General features: G+C 44.9%; 1 protein-coding gene across 4 annotated transcripts; it reads left to right on the top strand.

Moving 5' to 3' along the window:
• Window positions 1–14,524: 14,524 nt before the first annotated feature.
• LOC124539759 lies at window positions 14,525–17,562 on the top strand. 4 transcript variants are annotated; one of them, XM_047117106.1, is made up of 5 exons: window positions 14,525–15,065; window positions 15,379–15,473; window positions 15,542–15,667; window positions 15,741–15,847; window positions 17,299–17,562. In XM_047117106.1, the coding sequence occupies exons 1-5, from the start codon at window positions 15,008–15,010 to the stop codon at window positions 17,525–17,527; spliced, it is 615 nt and encodes a 204-aa protein (XP_046973062.1). In that variant the 5' UTR covers window positions 14,525–15,007; the 3' UTR covers window positions 17,528–17,562. The 4 variants fall into 4 exon arrangements, with proteins under 4 accessions (XP_046973062.1, XP_046973063.1, XP_046973060.1 ...); XM_047117107.1 differs by having other exon boundaries at window positions 14,528–15,065; window positions 15,768–15,847; XM_047117104.1 differs by having other exon boundaries at window positions 14,531–15,065; window positions 15,318–15,473.
• Window positions 17,563–17,569: the final 7 nt, after the last annotated feature.

The raw sequence follows: 17,569 nt of genomic DNA, 5'->3' as shown, positions 1-17,569 counted from the left end.
GGCTTGCACTTCCACCTCCAACCTAACCTAACCTTTTTTTTTTTTTTTTTTTTTTTTTTTTTTTTTTTTTTTTTTTTTTTACTAGGAGGAAATGCATTTACGCATTCCGCCCGGTCGAAAGGGGGGGACCGGGACGGATATGTGGGACTCCCGGGGCAGAGGCCCCGTCCTACCCACTAAAACCTCCTAGGATTTCCGCCTTCACCGCAAGGCGGCAGGACTGCGGGAACGCACGTGGCTCACCACCGCGGCCCCGCCAGCGGCCGTCGCTGTAGAAGGGCGACTCGTCTGTAGAGCGTGCCAAGATGTTGTGGCACGCTTCCGTCTCCGCCTCCGTCAGAACCGTGACGGACTCCCCCGAGTCCGCCACTGGAGGCTAGGCGGCAGCGGGTGTAAAGGTCCGCTGCCGACTACGCTATGTCACGTCCGGTTAAAGCGGCAGCGGATGTAAAGGTCCGCCACCGCTGTGTCGAATCAGGTCAATGCAACCGGCCTAGATGGTCACGGCGTCGTCGACCAGGTCTCCGTCGACGCAACGGGAGGGAGTTGGTGTCGTCCTCCCGCTGTCGTTCCGCCTTCTCCTTGGCGGACATTACGACCTCGCTGAAGGTTCGTAATGCCGCCCACGCTTCTTCGCTCGCGACCATCTTGCGCACTAAGGCCGGAAGCGAGATGTCCGGTCCAATGGCCGTGGACAGGGCTGCGCGAGGCTCCGCCCAGGCTGGGCACTCTGCGCGCGTGTGCTCGGCCGTGTCCACGGCTTCGTTGCCACAGTGGTGGCACGTCGGTGCAGGCTCTCTGCCGACCACGTCACACAGGTATTTACCAAAACACCCGTGGCCGGTCAGGAGCTGCGTCAGGTGGTAGGAGAGTGGGCCGTGTTTGCGCTCGACCCACTCTCTCAAAACAGGCCGAATGGCCGCCACGAGATCCCCACCGGCATCCGGAACTCGCAGCCTTTCCCTCCACATTTCAAGAAGGCGTTGTTGTGCCTCCTTCCTCCACTGTAAGACTTGGGGTGAGTTCCCCTCCGCTCTTGCATCCTTGGCCCGCCAGTAAACACTCGAGTTGATCTCGGCCTCGAGGTCCCATGGCGGGCTTGCAGACAGCAGACAGGCTGCGGTGTTGGACACCGTACGATACGCCCGAGCCGCTCTGAGCGCCATCACCCGCTGCGGACGTCGTAGCGAAGCGACGTTGCGGGCGCTCAGCGCGTCCGCCCATATCGGCGCACCGTACAGCGCCATCGAGCGCACCACTCCGATGTAAAGGCGTCTCGCTGGATTGCCTGGCCCTCCAATGTTGGGCAAAATGCGCCCGAGCGCTCCGGCTGCAGCCACCAGTCTCGGGGCCAAGCGCCGGAAGTGCTCCTCGAACTTCCACCTGCCATCGAGGACGAGTCCCAGGTACTTCATCGTCGACCCGATGGTGATGGAAGTTCCGCCGATGGTTATCGCCGCTCCCTGAGGTGGCGCGTTCCGAGGTCCATGAAAAACAAGAACCTCGGATTTGTGCAAGGCCACCTCGAGGCCCAGAGCGCGGATGCGGTGGACTGCATGCGCCACTCCGGCCGTGGCGAAATAGGTCGCCTCGCGATGGGTTTTACCGCGGGCCGACACGAGGGTGTCGTCGGCGTAACACGTCACGCTGACCCCCCGCAGAGTGGCCCCGCGTAGCACCCAGTCGTACCCGATGTTCCACAGCAACGGACCCAAAACAGAGCCCTGTGGAACACCGCACGTCATCCTCTTCCTTCTCCATCCCTCCTTTGTCGGGTAAGCGACTGCTCTGCCCGCGAAGTAGTCGGCGATGATCTGCCGAAGGTATGGGGGCACTCTATGGTACCGCAAGGCCTCCATTACCGTCTCCCAGGGCAAGGTGTTGAAAGCGTTGGAAATATCCAAAGACACAGCTATCAGTACCCCACCCCGAGAGACTTCCTGCTCTGCGAGATCCCTCAAGCTCGCGATAGCGTCGAGGGTCGAGCGACCTGGGCGGAAGCCGAACTGGCGCTCGCTCAGTCCCGGCTCCATGCTTGCGACAAGGCGGGCTGCAATAATGCGCTCAAAAAGCTTGCTCGCCTCGTCGAGCAGCACTATAGGGCGGTAGGCCGACGGCTGATCGGGCGGTCGTCCGTCCTTGCGGATTAGGACGAGCCTACCCGTTTTCCACCTGTCGGGGAACCTACCCTGCGCAAGACACTCGGAGAAGAGGTGTCTGACGCTCTCGCCCATCTCGCCAAGAGCTATGGCTAGAGCACGTCCTGGAATGCCGTCGGGCCCCGGGGCTGTCCTTTTAGACCCGAGCTTGACGACAGCAGCACATAATTCCGCCTCGGTAACGGGGGACGCCTGATCGAGTTGGTCGTGATCGTTGAGAGGCGCCATCGAAGGTGGTATAAATTCTCCCCGCTCCGGAAAGAGAGCACCCACGACACTCTCCAGGACGTCTGGCTGAAGGGTGCTGGTGAGTGGAGGAGCCCAGGGTCGGAGCTTCTGCCTCACCAACCGGTACGGTCTGCCCCACGGATCGGCGTCGAGGGTCGCCAGCCATTCGCGCCATGCCTCCTCCTTGGCACGGGATATGGCTTTCTGCAGGGTGACGCAGGCTTCTCTGTAGGCGGTGTAAAGGGCCGCCTCTAGATTGTGGTCACGGACTCTTCTCCTCCTGCACCGTGCGTACTGGCGGCGAGCAGCCACACAGGCTCTGCGCAGTTGGCGGAGTTCCGGCCGCCACCAGTACACTCGACGACGCGGCGGGAGCGGTTTGGCCCGCGGCATCGCAGCGTCGCAGACGCGGGACAGCGCACAGCCGAGTCGATCAGCCTCTCGGTCGACTTGCACCACAGAGTCAGGAGCGGTCCCCCAGCTTTCGACGATCGCCGCCTCTTTGGCCAGCTGGCTGTCGAGACGACTTAGTTTCCAGCGAGGGCCACTCGACTGACCGACAGTGGCATGGGCGGAAACGGGAACCGCGGAGACATCAAACCGGATGTATCGGTGGTCCGATAGAGTCTCCACCTCCGTCTCCACCCTCCAGCCTCGAACACGGCGGGCTAGGGCGTTGGACGCAAACGTGATGTCGACGATCGACTCGCCCTGTTGCCGCACGCACGTGCTCTCCGATCCGCTGTTCATGGGGGTGAGTCCCAGCGACACGGCCCACTCCTCCAACGCCTCGCCCCTGACATCCGTCGCAGGGGAACCCCAAGCCGTTGATTTGGCATTGAAGTCCCCCGCGACTAACACAGGGGTTGGCGAAGCCTGTCCCACCAGAGCACCGATCTCCACCAGAAGTCGCTCGAACTCGGCGAGGGTTCGGTTAGGCGAGGCGTAAACGCCGATGATCGCCACACCACCGACGACGGCGAGCACGCAGCCCTTCCCCTTGACCACACACTCTATGGTCGGGGAGTCCGCGACAGCGGGAGCGATGATGGTCACCACTCCATCGTGGTCGGAGACCCAGTCGTCCCGTAAATGAACGACGTAGGGCTCCGATACCACCGCGACGTCGATTTGCCACTCTGCCATGCTCTGGACAAGAAGGTCCTGAGCTCTAGCAGAGTGGTTGATGTTGGCCTGGAGACATCTTAGGGCCATCACTGAGCGGTCTCCATAGGCTCCGCCTCCGTTCGCCGTTGGGAAGTTGCTGCCGGGCCCTTCCTCACCGCTACTCCTCTCTTCTTGCCTCGGGCTGGACCTTTGCTGCCCTGGCATTCTCTAGCGCCGACGGCGTGTGCCGCAGGCTTACCGGCCGCTGAGCAGATGATGCAGTTTGCGTCAGCGGCGGTGCACTCTCGGGCCCTGTGATCGGGCTGACCGCAGCGATAGCACAAACGGCTACGGTCGACACCCCTGTCACACTTGGCACCCATGTGGCCCCCCTCCAGACATCTGTAGCATCGGAGTGGCCGCGACTCGAGCAAAAGCACTCGCGCCGACACCCACCCGACCCTAACCCTACCGACCGCCACGATCTTCTTAGCGGCCGCCACTGGGCAACTCACCCACAGTGAGCCCGTGCCGCTCGAGTGCCGGGCGAGAATGCCAGGCTTGATGGCTCCGGTCGTGCAGCCCCCGGCTTCGGCGACCGACGCCACGACCTCCTCCACCGTGACGGAGTCGTCCAGGTCCAGGACCCTGAGCTCCGCGCACTTGGTCGGACGGTGTATTTGGACCTCGTCCGGGCTGAATAGCTCGCGCAGCTTCTCCGCCAGGGCATCCGCCGCTTTCTCGGCTTCGTTGGTGCCTGGCGGTATCTCCAGCATGCGCGCTCCCGTCGCCGCCGTCCTGAAGCGCACCGCAGTCAAGCCGACATCACTTAATTTGATGCGACTCTTTGCGTGCGCCAGGACGTTATCGTACTTCACGCCCTTCTCCTCGGCACCGGGTTTGATCGTGATGGTGATCACAGACGTGCGAGGGGGGCGTAGTTTCCTCTTCTTTTGTGCAGCAGGTCTGGTGGTCGCTTGCTGCACTGGTTTGTTAGCCGGCTTCTTCGGCTTCTTCTTCTTACCGACGACAGCGCTCCAGGTCGTCGGTGTGTTGTTCGGCTCCACAGGTGTTGTCGTTGGAGCCGACCTTCTATTAGCCGCTTCTTGTGCAGCTAGTGTTGGTGGCCGCTTCTTCTTTTTGCCGTGTTTGGCTGGCTCTACCACCACGCCAGCGGTCTCGGGCGTCCTCACCGGGTTTGCAGCCGCAGCTGTCGCCTGCGCTGCCTTCCGGTCGGCGGCCAGCGGTGGCCGCAGCCGGGGCTCCGGAAGAAGGCGGCGCTCGATTCCTTCCATCCGGGCGTTCAGCATAGTTGCGAACTGTTCCCGGTTGGACCGTAGCGCCTCCTCCAACATCTTTTGGATGTGGCCTTCATCCGTTGGTGGTTGCTGGCGCATCTGAGCCACCTCCCGCCTCAGCTCAGCCAGCTGGCCTGAGAGTTGCGCGTTAGCCACCTCTAAGCGCGCAACCTCCTCCGTCATCGACATGGCCCTAAGGTCTGCTACCGCACCTTTGATGGTGTCGGCAGCTGCCTTCAGGGCTCGCACAAAAGTGCCCTTGAGGTTGCCCGATTTGTCGGCAACCTGCACGACCACCCCGATCGCCTCCTGAACGGCTGCATCGAGAGCGGCGGACGTCTTCGGCACGTCCTCAGCACTTACGGGTTGCCGGTTCCTGGATCGGGCAACCCTTTCGTCTAAAGCCTTTCTGGCCGCCTCGCTGTAAGCGGCCAGCGAATCCTCCGCCTGGAAACGATTTCCGTTCCCCCGTCCCCTTTTGTTAGCAGGTTTTAGCCACCTACTAACCGAATGTCCAGTGTCATTGCTGCCCTGCCGCTGACTCCCGTCGGTGTCCGAGCCAGAGCAGCTGTCTCCCATGTGAGACCTCTTCTCGCCCTTTCGTCGCCGCTGCTGAAATATGCTGCAGACCGATGAATCCGACTCGGAGAGCCGTTCCAACCGGACCACAGGTTCTTTCAGCAGGCAAGGGTCTATATTTCCCGTGCTCACCGTCAGGGCGCCCACATCCACCTCCATATCTCCTAAATTAGTAATATTTACATTTTTTCCTACTAAACTACTTAAACCTACGCCTTCTCTCTCCGTTTCAGTGTCCGTTATGCTCGCTGTTTGGTCGTTAGAAAAAATCCGTAGTGCGACTGTGTCCCCTCCAGATTCGTTGGGACGGTCCGATCCGTGAAGCGGATCGGAGAGGGAGTGACACCCTCCTGGAGAATATATTTCCTTAGTTGCACTCATAATGAAAATTTTTTGCCGGGGCTGCCGGCGAGACGCAGTCATGACCGGAATACCCTCCGGCCATGCATCCCATCGCGCTGCGTCGCCACTTGGGATTCGGGGTGTTTTTTGATGAGGTTTTCTTCCTCTAAACAAAACAAAATTTACAATATGTACAAACTCCTTAAAAGTAAATAAGTAAAAACAAAATATTCACAAACGCCTTAACTTAAATAAAATAAAATAATATAATATTTATAACCTACGTCAAGTATATTTACAAATATGTACAACTCCTTCTTTGCCACCAGGCCGCGCACACAGTCCACTCTGAAAACAGAGAAGGACCGGGAGCGAGCGACCCGTGGCATGCCTCCGCGTCAGTCTTAGCCGTTGCCGACGACAAAAGATCGTCGACACCGTTGCCCAGGGTGCGCCACGAGGAGGCGACTGACATGCACCCCAACCTAACCTAACCTAACCTTTTTTTTTTTTTTTTTTTTTTTTTTTTTTTTTTTTTTTTTTTTTTTTTTTTTTTTTTTTTTTTTTTTTTTTGTTTTACGAGGAGGAAAGGCATTTACGCCTCCCGCCCGGCCGGGGGACCGGGACGGGTATGTGGGACTCGACCGGGGCCATAAGGGCCCCGTGCCAGGGCAGAAGGCCCTGTCCTACCCACTAAAACCTCCTCGGGTTTCCACCGTACCGCGTGATGGAGGGGCTACGGGAACGCTAAAGCATACTTCCGCGGCCCCCCCGCGGCGACCGCCGTGAGGCGGTCAAATCTTTGAATGCGCGCCCAAGGGCGCGCCTTCCTCCGTTGCCTCCGTCCAGTAAACGTGACGGACTCCCCCGAGTCCGCCACTGGAGGCTGGGCGCCAACAATGCTGACGCCCTGGTGGCGGCGGATAAGATGACAGGCTCCGCCGCCGACCATCGGTGTATCTCCACACCACACGGTGGACCACCACGCATCAGATGGTGGACCACCACTCCTCCTTCAGTGCTCGTAACGAGCCCTCCGCTCTATATATAAATATTTACAATACTTACAAATAATACAATATTTACAAATAATACAATATTTACATGTATACATATATTACATATATATACTCCTCCGCTAATTGCCAGCGAGGCCGCTCACATAGTCCACTCCGCCGTAATCGGAGAAGTACTAGGAGCGACCCCGCGGCCTTCCTCCGTGTCAGTCTTAGCCGCGGCCGGCGAGCAAGCTCAAGCCGGCCCCGTTGCCCAGGGTGCGCCACGAGGAGGCGACTGACATGCACCCCAACCTAACCTAACCTAACCTAACCTAACCTAACCTAACCTAACCTAACCTAACCTAACCTACCTACCTACCTACCTACCTACCTACCTACCTACCTACCTACCTACCTACCTACCTACCTACCTACCTACCTACCTACCTACCTACCTACCTACCTACCTACCTACCTACCTACCTACCTACCTACCTACCTACCTACCTACCGTTTCATTGACGTAGGAAACAAATTAGTACAGCCTGTAATTTCTTCCGTCTATAAGTGTGTTATATTAAATATATATACTGTTTTGTATACCACATATACATTTTTTTTTTTTTTTTTTTTTTTTTTCATTACATCAATCTTATTTTATTATCATATCTCTATTAATTAATACACATGATTAATAGTTCATAGACATGATGATTTAAAGAGTTTTTTTTGGATTCGCTCATTAATACTTTATTTCGATATATTACAAAATGTCTTTTTTATAACTTTGCTATTGAACTGTTTCTAAATTTTATTATACATTTGTATTAAGTTTTTTTTTTCCATTGGTTGTTATTTTTATTAATTTCTTTGTGGTAATTTTAAAGAGCGACCTTTATTAGAATTCCAATGTCCACCAGCGTCCTTTCTGGTCATCTTATTTCGATTGATTTGAAATAATTTCCTTCTGTTTATACATTTTTGTTTTATTATTGAAATAAATCCGTTTTCCTTATCGCATTTTTTTACTGTTTAAATATTCACAAATATTCAGTGTTTAATCGTTTTTATAAAACAAAAGAAAAAAAAAATAGTTTTTAATTGAGACTTTTTTAAATAAATTTTTGACGTTGAATTTTTGACAAATTTTTAAAAAAGCTAAAAAAAAAAAAAACGTGATAACTCAAAAATGATTCACTTTTGGATTATGCATATATGATATAAAGTGATCAATATTACTATGAATATACATAATGTTGATGTCAGTATATTGTGACGCAACATTGAGAAATCCTAGTGACACGAGTTTTTAAATATATGTACTTTAATTTTTAAATACGTTTTTATTTGAAATAACATTTATTAGTATAATTATTGATACGATTATCGACAGTCGACACTGTGTTATTGAGGGACTCCCGCCACTTCTTCTTGTGGCGTGGTGCGGCGACTGGTACTGCCTGGCAATAGAAAAAAAAAAAAAAAAAAAAAATGGCGGTGGATTTTAAACGGGCAGGGTAGAAGAAACCCACATTCGTGGATGGGCGGTCAAAGGATATAATTATATACAATAAGCGGATAAATAATATATGTATGTATTGATTGGTAAATTAATATAGTGATATAGTTTTATACACTACTTTGTTCAAAACGTTCCGATAAGAGTCTCAAGTTCCAAAATTCTTAATAGACCGGACTCACTTTTTTAAATAAAAACAGATTCAATACCTGCAGCTCGATCGTATCAAATCGTAGTCCATGTTTCAAAGCAGCCCTAATGTCGAGCCCCGTGGAGGCCTGTACATTATTGTATTTTACATTTATTTGATCCAAGGATACGAATTCTAAAATCACTTATTTTATTAATCAAATAAGTATTTTACTGAGATTATTTCATTCTAAAACACTGTTACAGCAAAAAATTGGTTTCAAAACGTCAATTTCAATTTTCGCGAGAAAACGGATCTATATTTAGTATGCGGTCACTGCCCCTCTGAACGTACTTGTTCTCGCTGGCTTTCATACTTATGCATTTTTATTCGACCTTTGAGATTATTTTTTGTCAAAAATTTAAAACGGGCTATCGATACTCCGCAATTAAGCTTTGTTGACGTATTTTTTGTGCCAATTTGTACATCTAATTCAATAATGTTTTCAAATAAATCGTTTTTGACTTCTGGCACAAAATTGAAATGAAAGTGGTTTCAAGCTGAAAAGAGGAATCTGGAGTCTGCTTTGACTGCGCGTCCTTACTACGACGAGTAAGGGGCAGTCCCAACACCATCTTGCGTGCATTGTCGGACCGCTGGGATTCACCAATACTAACTCACTAGATACGACTTCACGTAGTCCAGTAGAATAGTCTAAATTAGTTAAAAAAAAAAAAATGTCATTCATAAATAATTAAGTAAAATTGCTTTTGTGAACTTACTAACCAATTTAGGTATTAAGATTAATTAATTTATTTTTACTAACACTATATGGATCTATGTAAATTATGGTCACGAATGTCATGATGAAATGATTATTATTATTATCGTAAATTTTGTTTTTCTCAGCCTTTAAGCTGGTGTAAACTACATTCATGGATATAAATCAAGTGAATGCAGTATGTGGTGTGTGTTTTTTATGTATGTAATATTTATGTGTAGTAATTATGTTGTGTCAGTCTCTTCTAATTGCATGAACTTTCTTACTATTCTACATGTGTTATTCTTGTGTAAAAAGTTCATGCATCTTCTGTCTATACGTGGTCATGTCAGTCTCTAAATTGGTAATATAGTAATATGTTCGCATGATAAATGAGTTTACCTCTTTGCTCCAACTCATGCGAACTCTCAGTTTTCCAGTCTTGGTGGACGCGGGCAAAAAGGCATTCGCGTCCCGCACAACATTCAAAGCTGGTAAGTGTGGTTCTGTATTTAAGCTAATAGTGGTAGGTGATGACTGAACGGAGGGTGTGTATGATGAAGTGCTAGGACTATTATAAGGCTCTATTGGGCTACTTGTTCTGTCGGTCAGTCTGTTAATTTCATCATCGGTAGCGGCTGTAGCATTAACGCCGTGAGCCCGCCTGTTCAACTCACGACGACCGGCTGTAGTGTGGAATTTATCGGGAAAAGCTCGCCTGCTCAACTCCTCACCGCTGACGGTCCGCATGCTGTCACACCCAGCGTCAGCTCCACGTGTGCCCCGGCGATCGCCCCCGGGTAGCGGCCCTATACGTTTCTTCTTACTACGCGCCTCCATACTAAATGGGTTACCATTGCCACGTTTGCCACGCCAGTAATTTAATTATCGTGTGTCCGCCCCCCACGTGATTAGATGGTCAATCAGGACGTGTGATTGGGTTTCGGGGGGCCTTATATTATTATTATTCTTGTTGGACTATTTATCTCCCAAATAATGGGGCAAATATTCCAGTCACACGGGTCAATGACCAAGTGTATCTGGGGAGTGAAAAAGTCAGTCAGTACAGTAAATCAGCTCATTATCAGATTCCAAAAACTTACGTACTATTTGACAAGTATTTAAAATAACAGCTTTTTGCATGGTAATGTATGTGAGAGGTGGTAAATCAAGAATTTTTAAACTGTGGTGTAAGTGTTTAGGTATGACTCCGGTAGTGGAAAGCACGATAGGGACAATAAAAACCTTATTTAAATTCCAGATTCTAATTATTTCTTCTTTTAATTCTGTATATTGATTGATCTTTTCCGTAATAGTTTTTAATAAGTTATGTGTGTTTGGAACAGAAACATCAATTAAGTAAGCTATTTTAGACGATTTGTTAACTAAAGTTATATCCGGTCTATTGTAATGAATCGTTTTATCAGAAAGAATTGCTCTATCATAATATATTTTTATTTTTTCATTTTCTAAAACGGGGTTGGGCTGGTATTCATAGTAAGGTTTTAGTGGAGTATTTGTGAAGTTATATTTGTGTGCAAGTTTTCGATGTATGTAGTGAACTATTTGGTTGTGGCGATGGGTGTAATCTGTTTGAACTAGAGTAGGGCAAGCTCCTGTAAAATGTTGTATATTTTCTGGCATTCTGTGACATTTTCGACATAAATCTGATTCTATTGATTCTTTAAGTATATATTTTTTATAATTTCTTGTATTGATAACCTGGTCTTGAATAGCTTCGAAAGCCTTCTGTTTCGGGGGACAGGTAACCTTTTTGTAACCATTTATTTGACGCATCTAAATCTATGAAATTTTGCTCTAGATCGTGGATATGCCTACCATGTAGTTCTTTTCTTCTCCAATCATTAATTTTTTCATTTATTTGTTCTTGGATAGTTTTAAACTATTTATTATTATTTTTTAGGTTAGGTTTCACACCGTTAGGTGTGAAAATATCATCAACTTCTACTATAGCTGCGTGTATTTTACTAGTATTTGCTTTATTGTAGAAAATTTTTTGAATATTATGGATTTGGTTTTGCCAAAGTATTTTTAAATCAACTACCCCTCTTCCTCCTAATTGTCTTTTCAACGTTAATCTTTCTATAGCTGATTTCAGATGGTGATAATTATGTTTAGTTAGCGTGACTCTTGTTTTTATTTCTAAATTCTTAATATCTGTCTGAGACCATTTGATTATCCCGAAGGAGTAAGTTAGGACCGGAATAGCAAAAGTATTTATTGCTTTTATGAGATTTCGCGAATAAAGATGTTTTTGACAGCTGGTTTACTCTTTTGATGTACTCAGTGGTAAGATCTTGTTTTAATTTTGAGTGATTAATATCCGTAGCTTGAAGTATACCCAAATATTTATATAAGTCCCCTTCTAACATCTCGGATATATTTATTTCCTCACTTATTTCATAATTTTTCTCAATTAATTTTCCATTCTTTATAGTTAAAGTTTTGCATTTATCCAAGCCAAAATTCATATTTATATCTTTACTGAATTGCGCTGTAAATTTTATAAATTCTTTCATTTCTTTCGCAGATTTGCTAAATAGTTTTATATCATCCATGTACATCAAATGAGAAACCGCTATGTCACGTGTTAATTGGTATCCAAATTTAGAATCTGATAGTATTCTAGATAGAGGCGAGGCAAAACCACAAAGGACTGAGAGAGTCTCCCTGGAAGATGCCATTTCTAATATGGATTTCGTCACAACAGATTTTAGATGTTTTTGTTGTTAAAGTTATTGTGGTTCTCCAATTAGACATGGCCTCTTTCAAAAATTTAATAATATTAGGATGAATCTTATATGCTTGTAAAATTTTAACTAACCATGAATGTGGGACACTATCAAAAGCTTTTTTGAAATCTATATATGTGACATACAAATTTCTATTAAATTTATTTGAATGTTTTAGTATAGTTGAATCTATAACTAATTGCTCTTTACATCCTCTGTGGTTTCGCCTGCATCCCTTTTGTTCCTCTGACATTACATTATGTGCTTCCAGGTGTGAGACTATCTTATTGGTAATACAAGATGTGATTATTTTATATATTGTTGGTAGGCATGTTATGGGACGGTACTGTGATGGATCGTGGGTGTTTTGGTTTTTTGGTAGCATGTAGGTCAAACCAGTTGTTATAAAATTTGGGAGTGGAGTTCTACAGTTAATTAGGTCTGAAATTATTTTCGTTAGAATATCATGTAATGACGTAAACTTTTTATACCAGAAATTATGTATCTGGTCTATTCCAGCAGCTTTCCAATTTTTCGTTTTCTTTAAAACTTCAGTTAAATCATCTAATTTTAATTCTATAAATTCCATCTGTTCCAAATAACCCCACTTCTGAGTCTCTTCTTCAATCCATTTTGCCTGTAAATTGTGGTCACTCCTTTTTTCCCAAATCCCTGCCCAGTAGTTTTTAAGTTCATCTTTATTTGGTATTTGTTCTTCATTGTTTGTATTATTCGAGGTACAACTATTCAATGACCTGTAAAAAGCTTTTTCGTTGGTACAACATAATTTATTATCTTGTTTTCTATTTAGTGCTTTCCTGTATCTTGCAAGTCTATGTGATTTTAAAGATAGTTTCTGTTTAAGCGTGTCGATATATTCTTCTGGTTTCTTGTTTTCTCGTTCGTGGATAGTGTGCAATTTGGTATTTTAAAATATTATCTCTACTTTTTTTATTACTTTTTTAGATCTATTGCCTTTTAAATATTGAGTTAACCTACCAATGTCTGCCCTAAGCTTTTTTATATCGTTTTCTAATCTATGTTCCCATGCTGGCTTATGGCTCTTTTTCTTCTGTATGCTTGAATCTTCTATATTTCCTGACTTAATTTTATAGCCAAGTTTTGTTATTATTACTAAAGCTGAACAATATATTAATGTATGTAAATGCAGTAGGTCGGAATCTAATGAAAAAAAGGTAGGTAATATACGAGTATTGAATGTGTAAATCAGATCATGAAGTAATTTACTCTCTTTTAATCGCGGTAATTTTGGTCGGGCTTTAGGATCAGTACCTTGAAATTTAGTTAGTGCTGTTTCTAAAAGATTCTTTAATTCTTCAATGTTTTCTTGTTGTGGGTTTTCTAAGGTTGTAGATTGAGTATATTGTACTTCTGTATCGTGAACCAGGGATGTTAAATTTGTCTGTGTAGAAGCATCAGATTGTGTAATATTGTAAGTTGTAGGGCTAGTAACTATATTGTGTGTCTGAATTAACGGTTGTAAATGGGGTGAATGCAACGATGTATCTGTTTGATTATTTAAATCCGCTTCCCTTCTTAATTGTTCAGCAATTTCTGATTTAAGATGTGCTATTTCATCTTCACTTATTAATTTATTTCTAATTATTACTCTTCTCTGATCTGCGATACGTTGTTGACTTACATTCCAATCCGGGTATTGTGTTTTAAATTTGTCGAATAGCCGTTTAGGGTACATAACTTTATCAGTTTCTAATTTTGTAATATAAAGATAAGTACGCATAATAAATAAGTTAACTTCTTTGTCCCACTTCATGCGTACTCTGGGTTTACCAGCCTTGGTGGTCGCAGGTTGTGAGCTAGCAGCTCCCTGTGAAACATCCTCAGTTGGCCTGTTTAAACTAACAGCAGCATTTTGACTAGCAGTAATAACGGGTAAACTATTGTCGGCTGTAGATAATTGTTCGGGGGGAACCCGCCCGCTCAGTCCCCCACCGCCAGTGGATCGCTTGCTGTAACACCCAGCACTGGCTCCAGGTGTGCCCCGGCGACGGCGACCCCCGGGTAGCGGCCCTATACGTAATCTCTCTGAATGTTGCTCTATGTTTGTTGGGACTTGGGTTACCATAGCCTTGTCTGCCACATAAGTTTCAGATGTATGCGTGTCCGCCCCCATCGTGGTCTGGTGTTCGACTCGGACGTAAGGTTGGATTTTGGGGGGCTTATTATTATTATTATTTGACAAACCAAACTTCCATTTTAATTCAAAAAAACACAATTAATTTTCGTTTCAATGTTAATTTTTTTACAACTATAACGCCAAAAGTAAAAAGTAAAGTACCTATTAAAGTAGTCATAACAGGAATAACGTTAGTGTTTTTAAGACGTTCCTTTTCACATTACTTTAATATAATGATTTCACGTTGCATGATAACGGAAATCATTATATGGACGTTTTAAAGTTAACAATGTGGTGCATGTTGCCGTCCCGTGCCGTAAGACCTTTTTAAGGATTTTTTTTATGATATTTTTAATATTCGTTTTTAATGTACGGCTATTAATGATTGATGAATTTTCCCATTTTTTATTATTTTTTCCCTCCGGGTTAAGCTTTTGAGTTTTGACAGTTGACTTTGAAGGTAACTGCTCTGTCATCTGTATCTGTCTGTTTACTGTTTAGTGTTTACTACCAACTAGTAACTACCTACTGAGTTACTGACAGTTTTTCTAATTTTCTGAAGTTTCGGCAAAGTTGGGAATAGTTCGTTCCGCACTAAATTTAAACTTAGTCTAACAATTTTTGTGATTTAAATACAATAGTGATGCATGCTACCTATAAATAAAGTTTCAATATAAATCTTAAATATTACCTCAATTTGTAATACGTTACGGTTTCTACTCTCCTTAAATCCCTATATTACACCAAAGATAAATCATTCTACGATTTGATTTTCAAGATGATTGTGATTTAAAGTGAAATCTAATGTATGACTTATTAATCAATTCAATAATAATTGATAGTTAAAGTAAAATGGTTTTTTGTTAACAGCATATTTACGATAATACAAAATAATTTACTTGTTACCGACAATGTCGTGTGAAATAGTTATTCGTCAAGCTCGTACGGAGGATTTACAGCAGCGCATGGACCTTGTATGTCAGGCCTATTCCGGATATTTTTGGGATGCATTTATATTTTTCTTCTTCCAGGAGGTATAGTACTTTGCTTGATTTTTTTAATTTCTCAGTATAGTTTGTTGCAATCATATCATATGAAACTGAATAACCATTTGTCCAGATTTAAAAAAATTAAGATATTTTAGAATAAGAATATATATTTGAGTTAGATTATGTTAACTAGTAATAACTATGTAAAATAACAAAGTTCATTACTTTCCATGTGTATAAATTCTAAAACTTTTGAATTATAGTTGTTATTGATGAATTATGAATTGCAAAAATTAGTTGACATTGGAATGTTGTGTGCTGGCCGCTGCCGTCCTGTTCATCTTCTGTGGAATATCAGCTACAACATGCCTGGTGCTTCTGCCAATAGCCGCACTAGTTGTAGCAGTGACTGTGGTATGTGTCCATCATGCACTTGCACACAAACAGTCACAGGTAAATCAACATGCTTCTGAACAATCTTAATTTTTTTTTCATTCATTGATTGATTTTTTATTTTTAAGAGTGTGCGTCAAGAGATAATTGGCATTGTGGCAGAGCTGAGGGGATGTCTTCTGTTGACCCCTAGAACGGAAAGAGTGCCGATTCATATTCAGCTGGTTGCAGAAAAACATTCAGCTTATTCTCAAGTAATTTGTGAATTGTTTTACTCCATTTTTACATTAAGTCTTAGTGAACAAATAATTCAATAAAAGTCAAAAGTATAAAATAATTTCCATCATGTTTCAGGTTATAGGCACGGTCAGTATCTCAGAGTTCTGGGGTCCTCATAACAGAGGCTGGCTGCATGCAATGGTTGTCCACCCCAAGTGAGTAATTATATAATGCACAAGCATTTACATTGTAATTTGTTTTTGCTATGATCTTTGACGTTTGTCTAAGGATTGACTTTACTTCCAGATAATTTGACAGTCATTTATCCTCAAAACTTTTATTTTGTTTAAAACTATATATTTTGTTGAAAAAGATTTAGAGTTTGTTTTTTATTTTGTAGAAACTGGATTAAATATTTAGTGGTAGGGCTTTGTCAATGCCTATCTGGTTAGGTACCACCCACGGAGGAAAGGAACATATAATATTTCTTAAAGCATCATTCTCTGTTGGCAGTGGTGACCACATACTGTGAGGTGGTCCATTTGCTTGTACGATTAACTATAGGTGGGGCCTATGATGCACTTGAGGAGAAAATAATATGTAGATCTAAAGGTATTGTTTATTTTCAGTATTCATCCGATGATGAATATCTCAAGAAGGTCAGGGAAATTGGTGTATGAGTAATATGTATATATATATAAAATAACAAGTGACTGATTGACTCATCATCGCTGAGCGTAAACTATTGAAGTTAACGCTCGGCGATGTTGGGCTTTGAAAATTGGAGTAGGATGGATTTATTGAGTAGGCGCCCCACTAAGAGTGAAATAGGGGTTAAATGTTCGTATGTAAGTCTGTCAGTTTTTAAGTTAGAAACATGAAATTTTATTTTGAGGATACCGATTAAAAATGAGTACAAAGGTATTTTCATTTTCTGGATATTTTAGCCCTATGGGGTTTCGTATAATCTGAAAGTACGCCATCTTTGAAGTTAGAAACATGAAACTATATTTTTGGGAAACTGGTTAGAAATTATAAGAGCCGTGATGGCCCAGTGTTTATAACAAGTGCATCTTAACCGATGACTGCGGGTTCAAACTCATGCAAGCACCACTGAATATTCACGTGCTTAATTTGTGTTTACGATTCATCTTGATCGGCGCGGAAGGAAAACATCGTGAGGAAACCTGCATGTATATAATTTCATAGAAATTCTGCCACATGTGTATTCCACCAAACCGGATTTCAATAGCGTGGTGGAATATGTTCCAAATTCTCCTCAAAGGGTGAGGAGGCCTTAGTTCAGCATTGAGAAATTTACAGGCAGTTGTTATTGTTGTTGTTGTTGTTGGTTAGAAATGAGTCGATATTTATTTAAGCGTTTTTGGATATTCTGCCCTTGAGTGTTGAAATAGAGTTTGAAATTTCGTATATAGGTTAGTCTTGAGATCCGTCATTTTTAATTTAGAAGATTGTGGTGGGGGTGGTGGTATGTAACGGCACCAGACTAATGGTTACGGCACTCAAACAGAATGTCATAGGGACTACAGTTATCACTTGATGATGGATGGATAGATGAGAAATAGTGTAATATATATTTTTAGTTCAACAGAGAACAGTTTGTTCTTGAATTCAATTAATAAAGCACAACGTCAAATCGTGTCAGGTGGCGCGGGCGCGGCGTGGCGCGCGCGCTGGCGGGCGCGGCGCGTTGCGCGGCGGCGGCGCGCGGGCTGGCGGCGCTGGACGCGGCGCTGAGCCACTTGCAGGCGGGCGCGCGCGCCGCGCTGCACGCCGCGGGCTGGGAGTGCCGCGCCGCCTACGAGCGCCCGCTGTGCGGCGCCGCGCTCACGTTGCCGCTCGTGCGCCTCGGCCTCGACCTGCCGCTGGCGTGAGGGCCGCGCGCGCGACGAGTCTCATTATTGATACAGAGTTGT

The sequence above is a fragment of the Vanessa cardui genome, chromosome 23, assembly GCF_905220365.1.
Source record: "Vanessa cardui chromosome 23, ilVanCard2.1, whole genome shotgun sequence".
NCBI classification, from domain to species: domain Eukaryota; kingdom Metazoa; phylum Arthropoda; class Insecta; order Lepidoptera; family Nymphalidae; genus Vanessa; species Vanessa cardui.
Note: the sequence above shows the minus strand (reverse complement) of the source record. Positions and strands in the feature narration are given on the sequence as shown.

Excerpts from the sequence above, each read along its gene's own strand:
- LOC124539759 (XM_047117104.1), top strand. The coding sequence starts at position 14,943 with ATGTCGTGTGAAATAGTTATTCGTCAAGCTCGTACGGAGGATTTACAG. Across the intron at positions 15,066-15,317 it reads TATTTTTCTTCTTCCAGGAG|TTGACATTGGAATGTTGTGT; the intron begins GTATAGTACTTT and ends TGCAAAAATTAG. Across the intron at positions 15,848-17,298 it reads GCAATGGTTGTCCACCCCAA|GTGGCGCGGGCGCGGCGTGG; the intron begins GTGAGTAATTAT and ends AAATCGTGTCAG.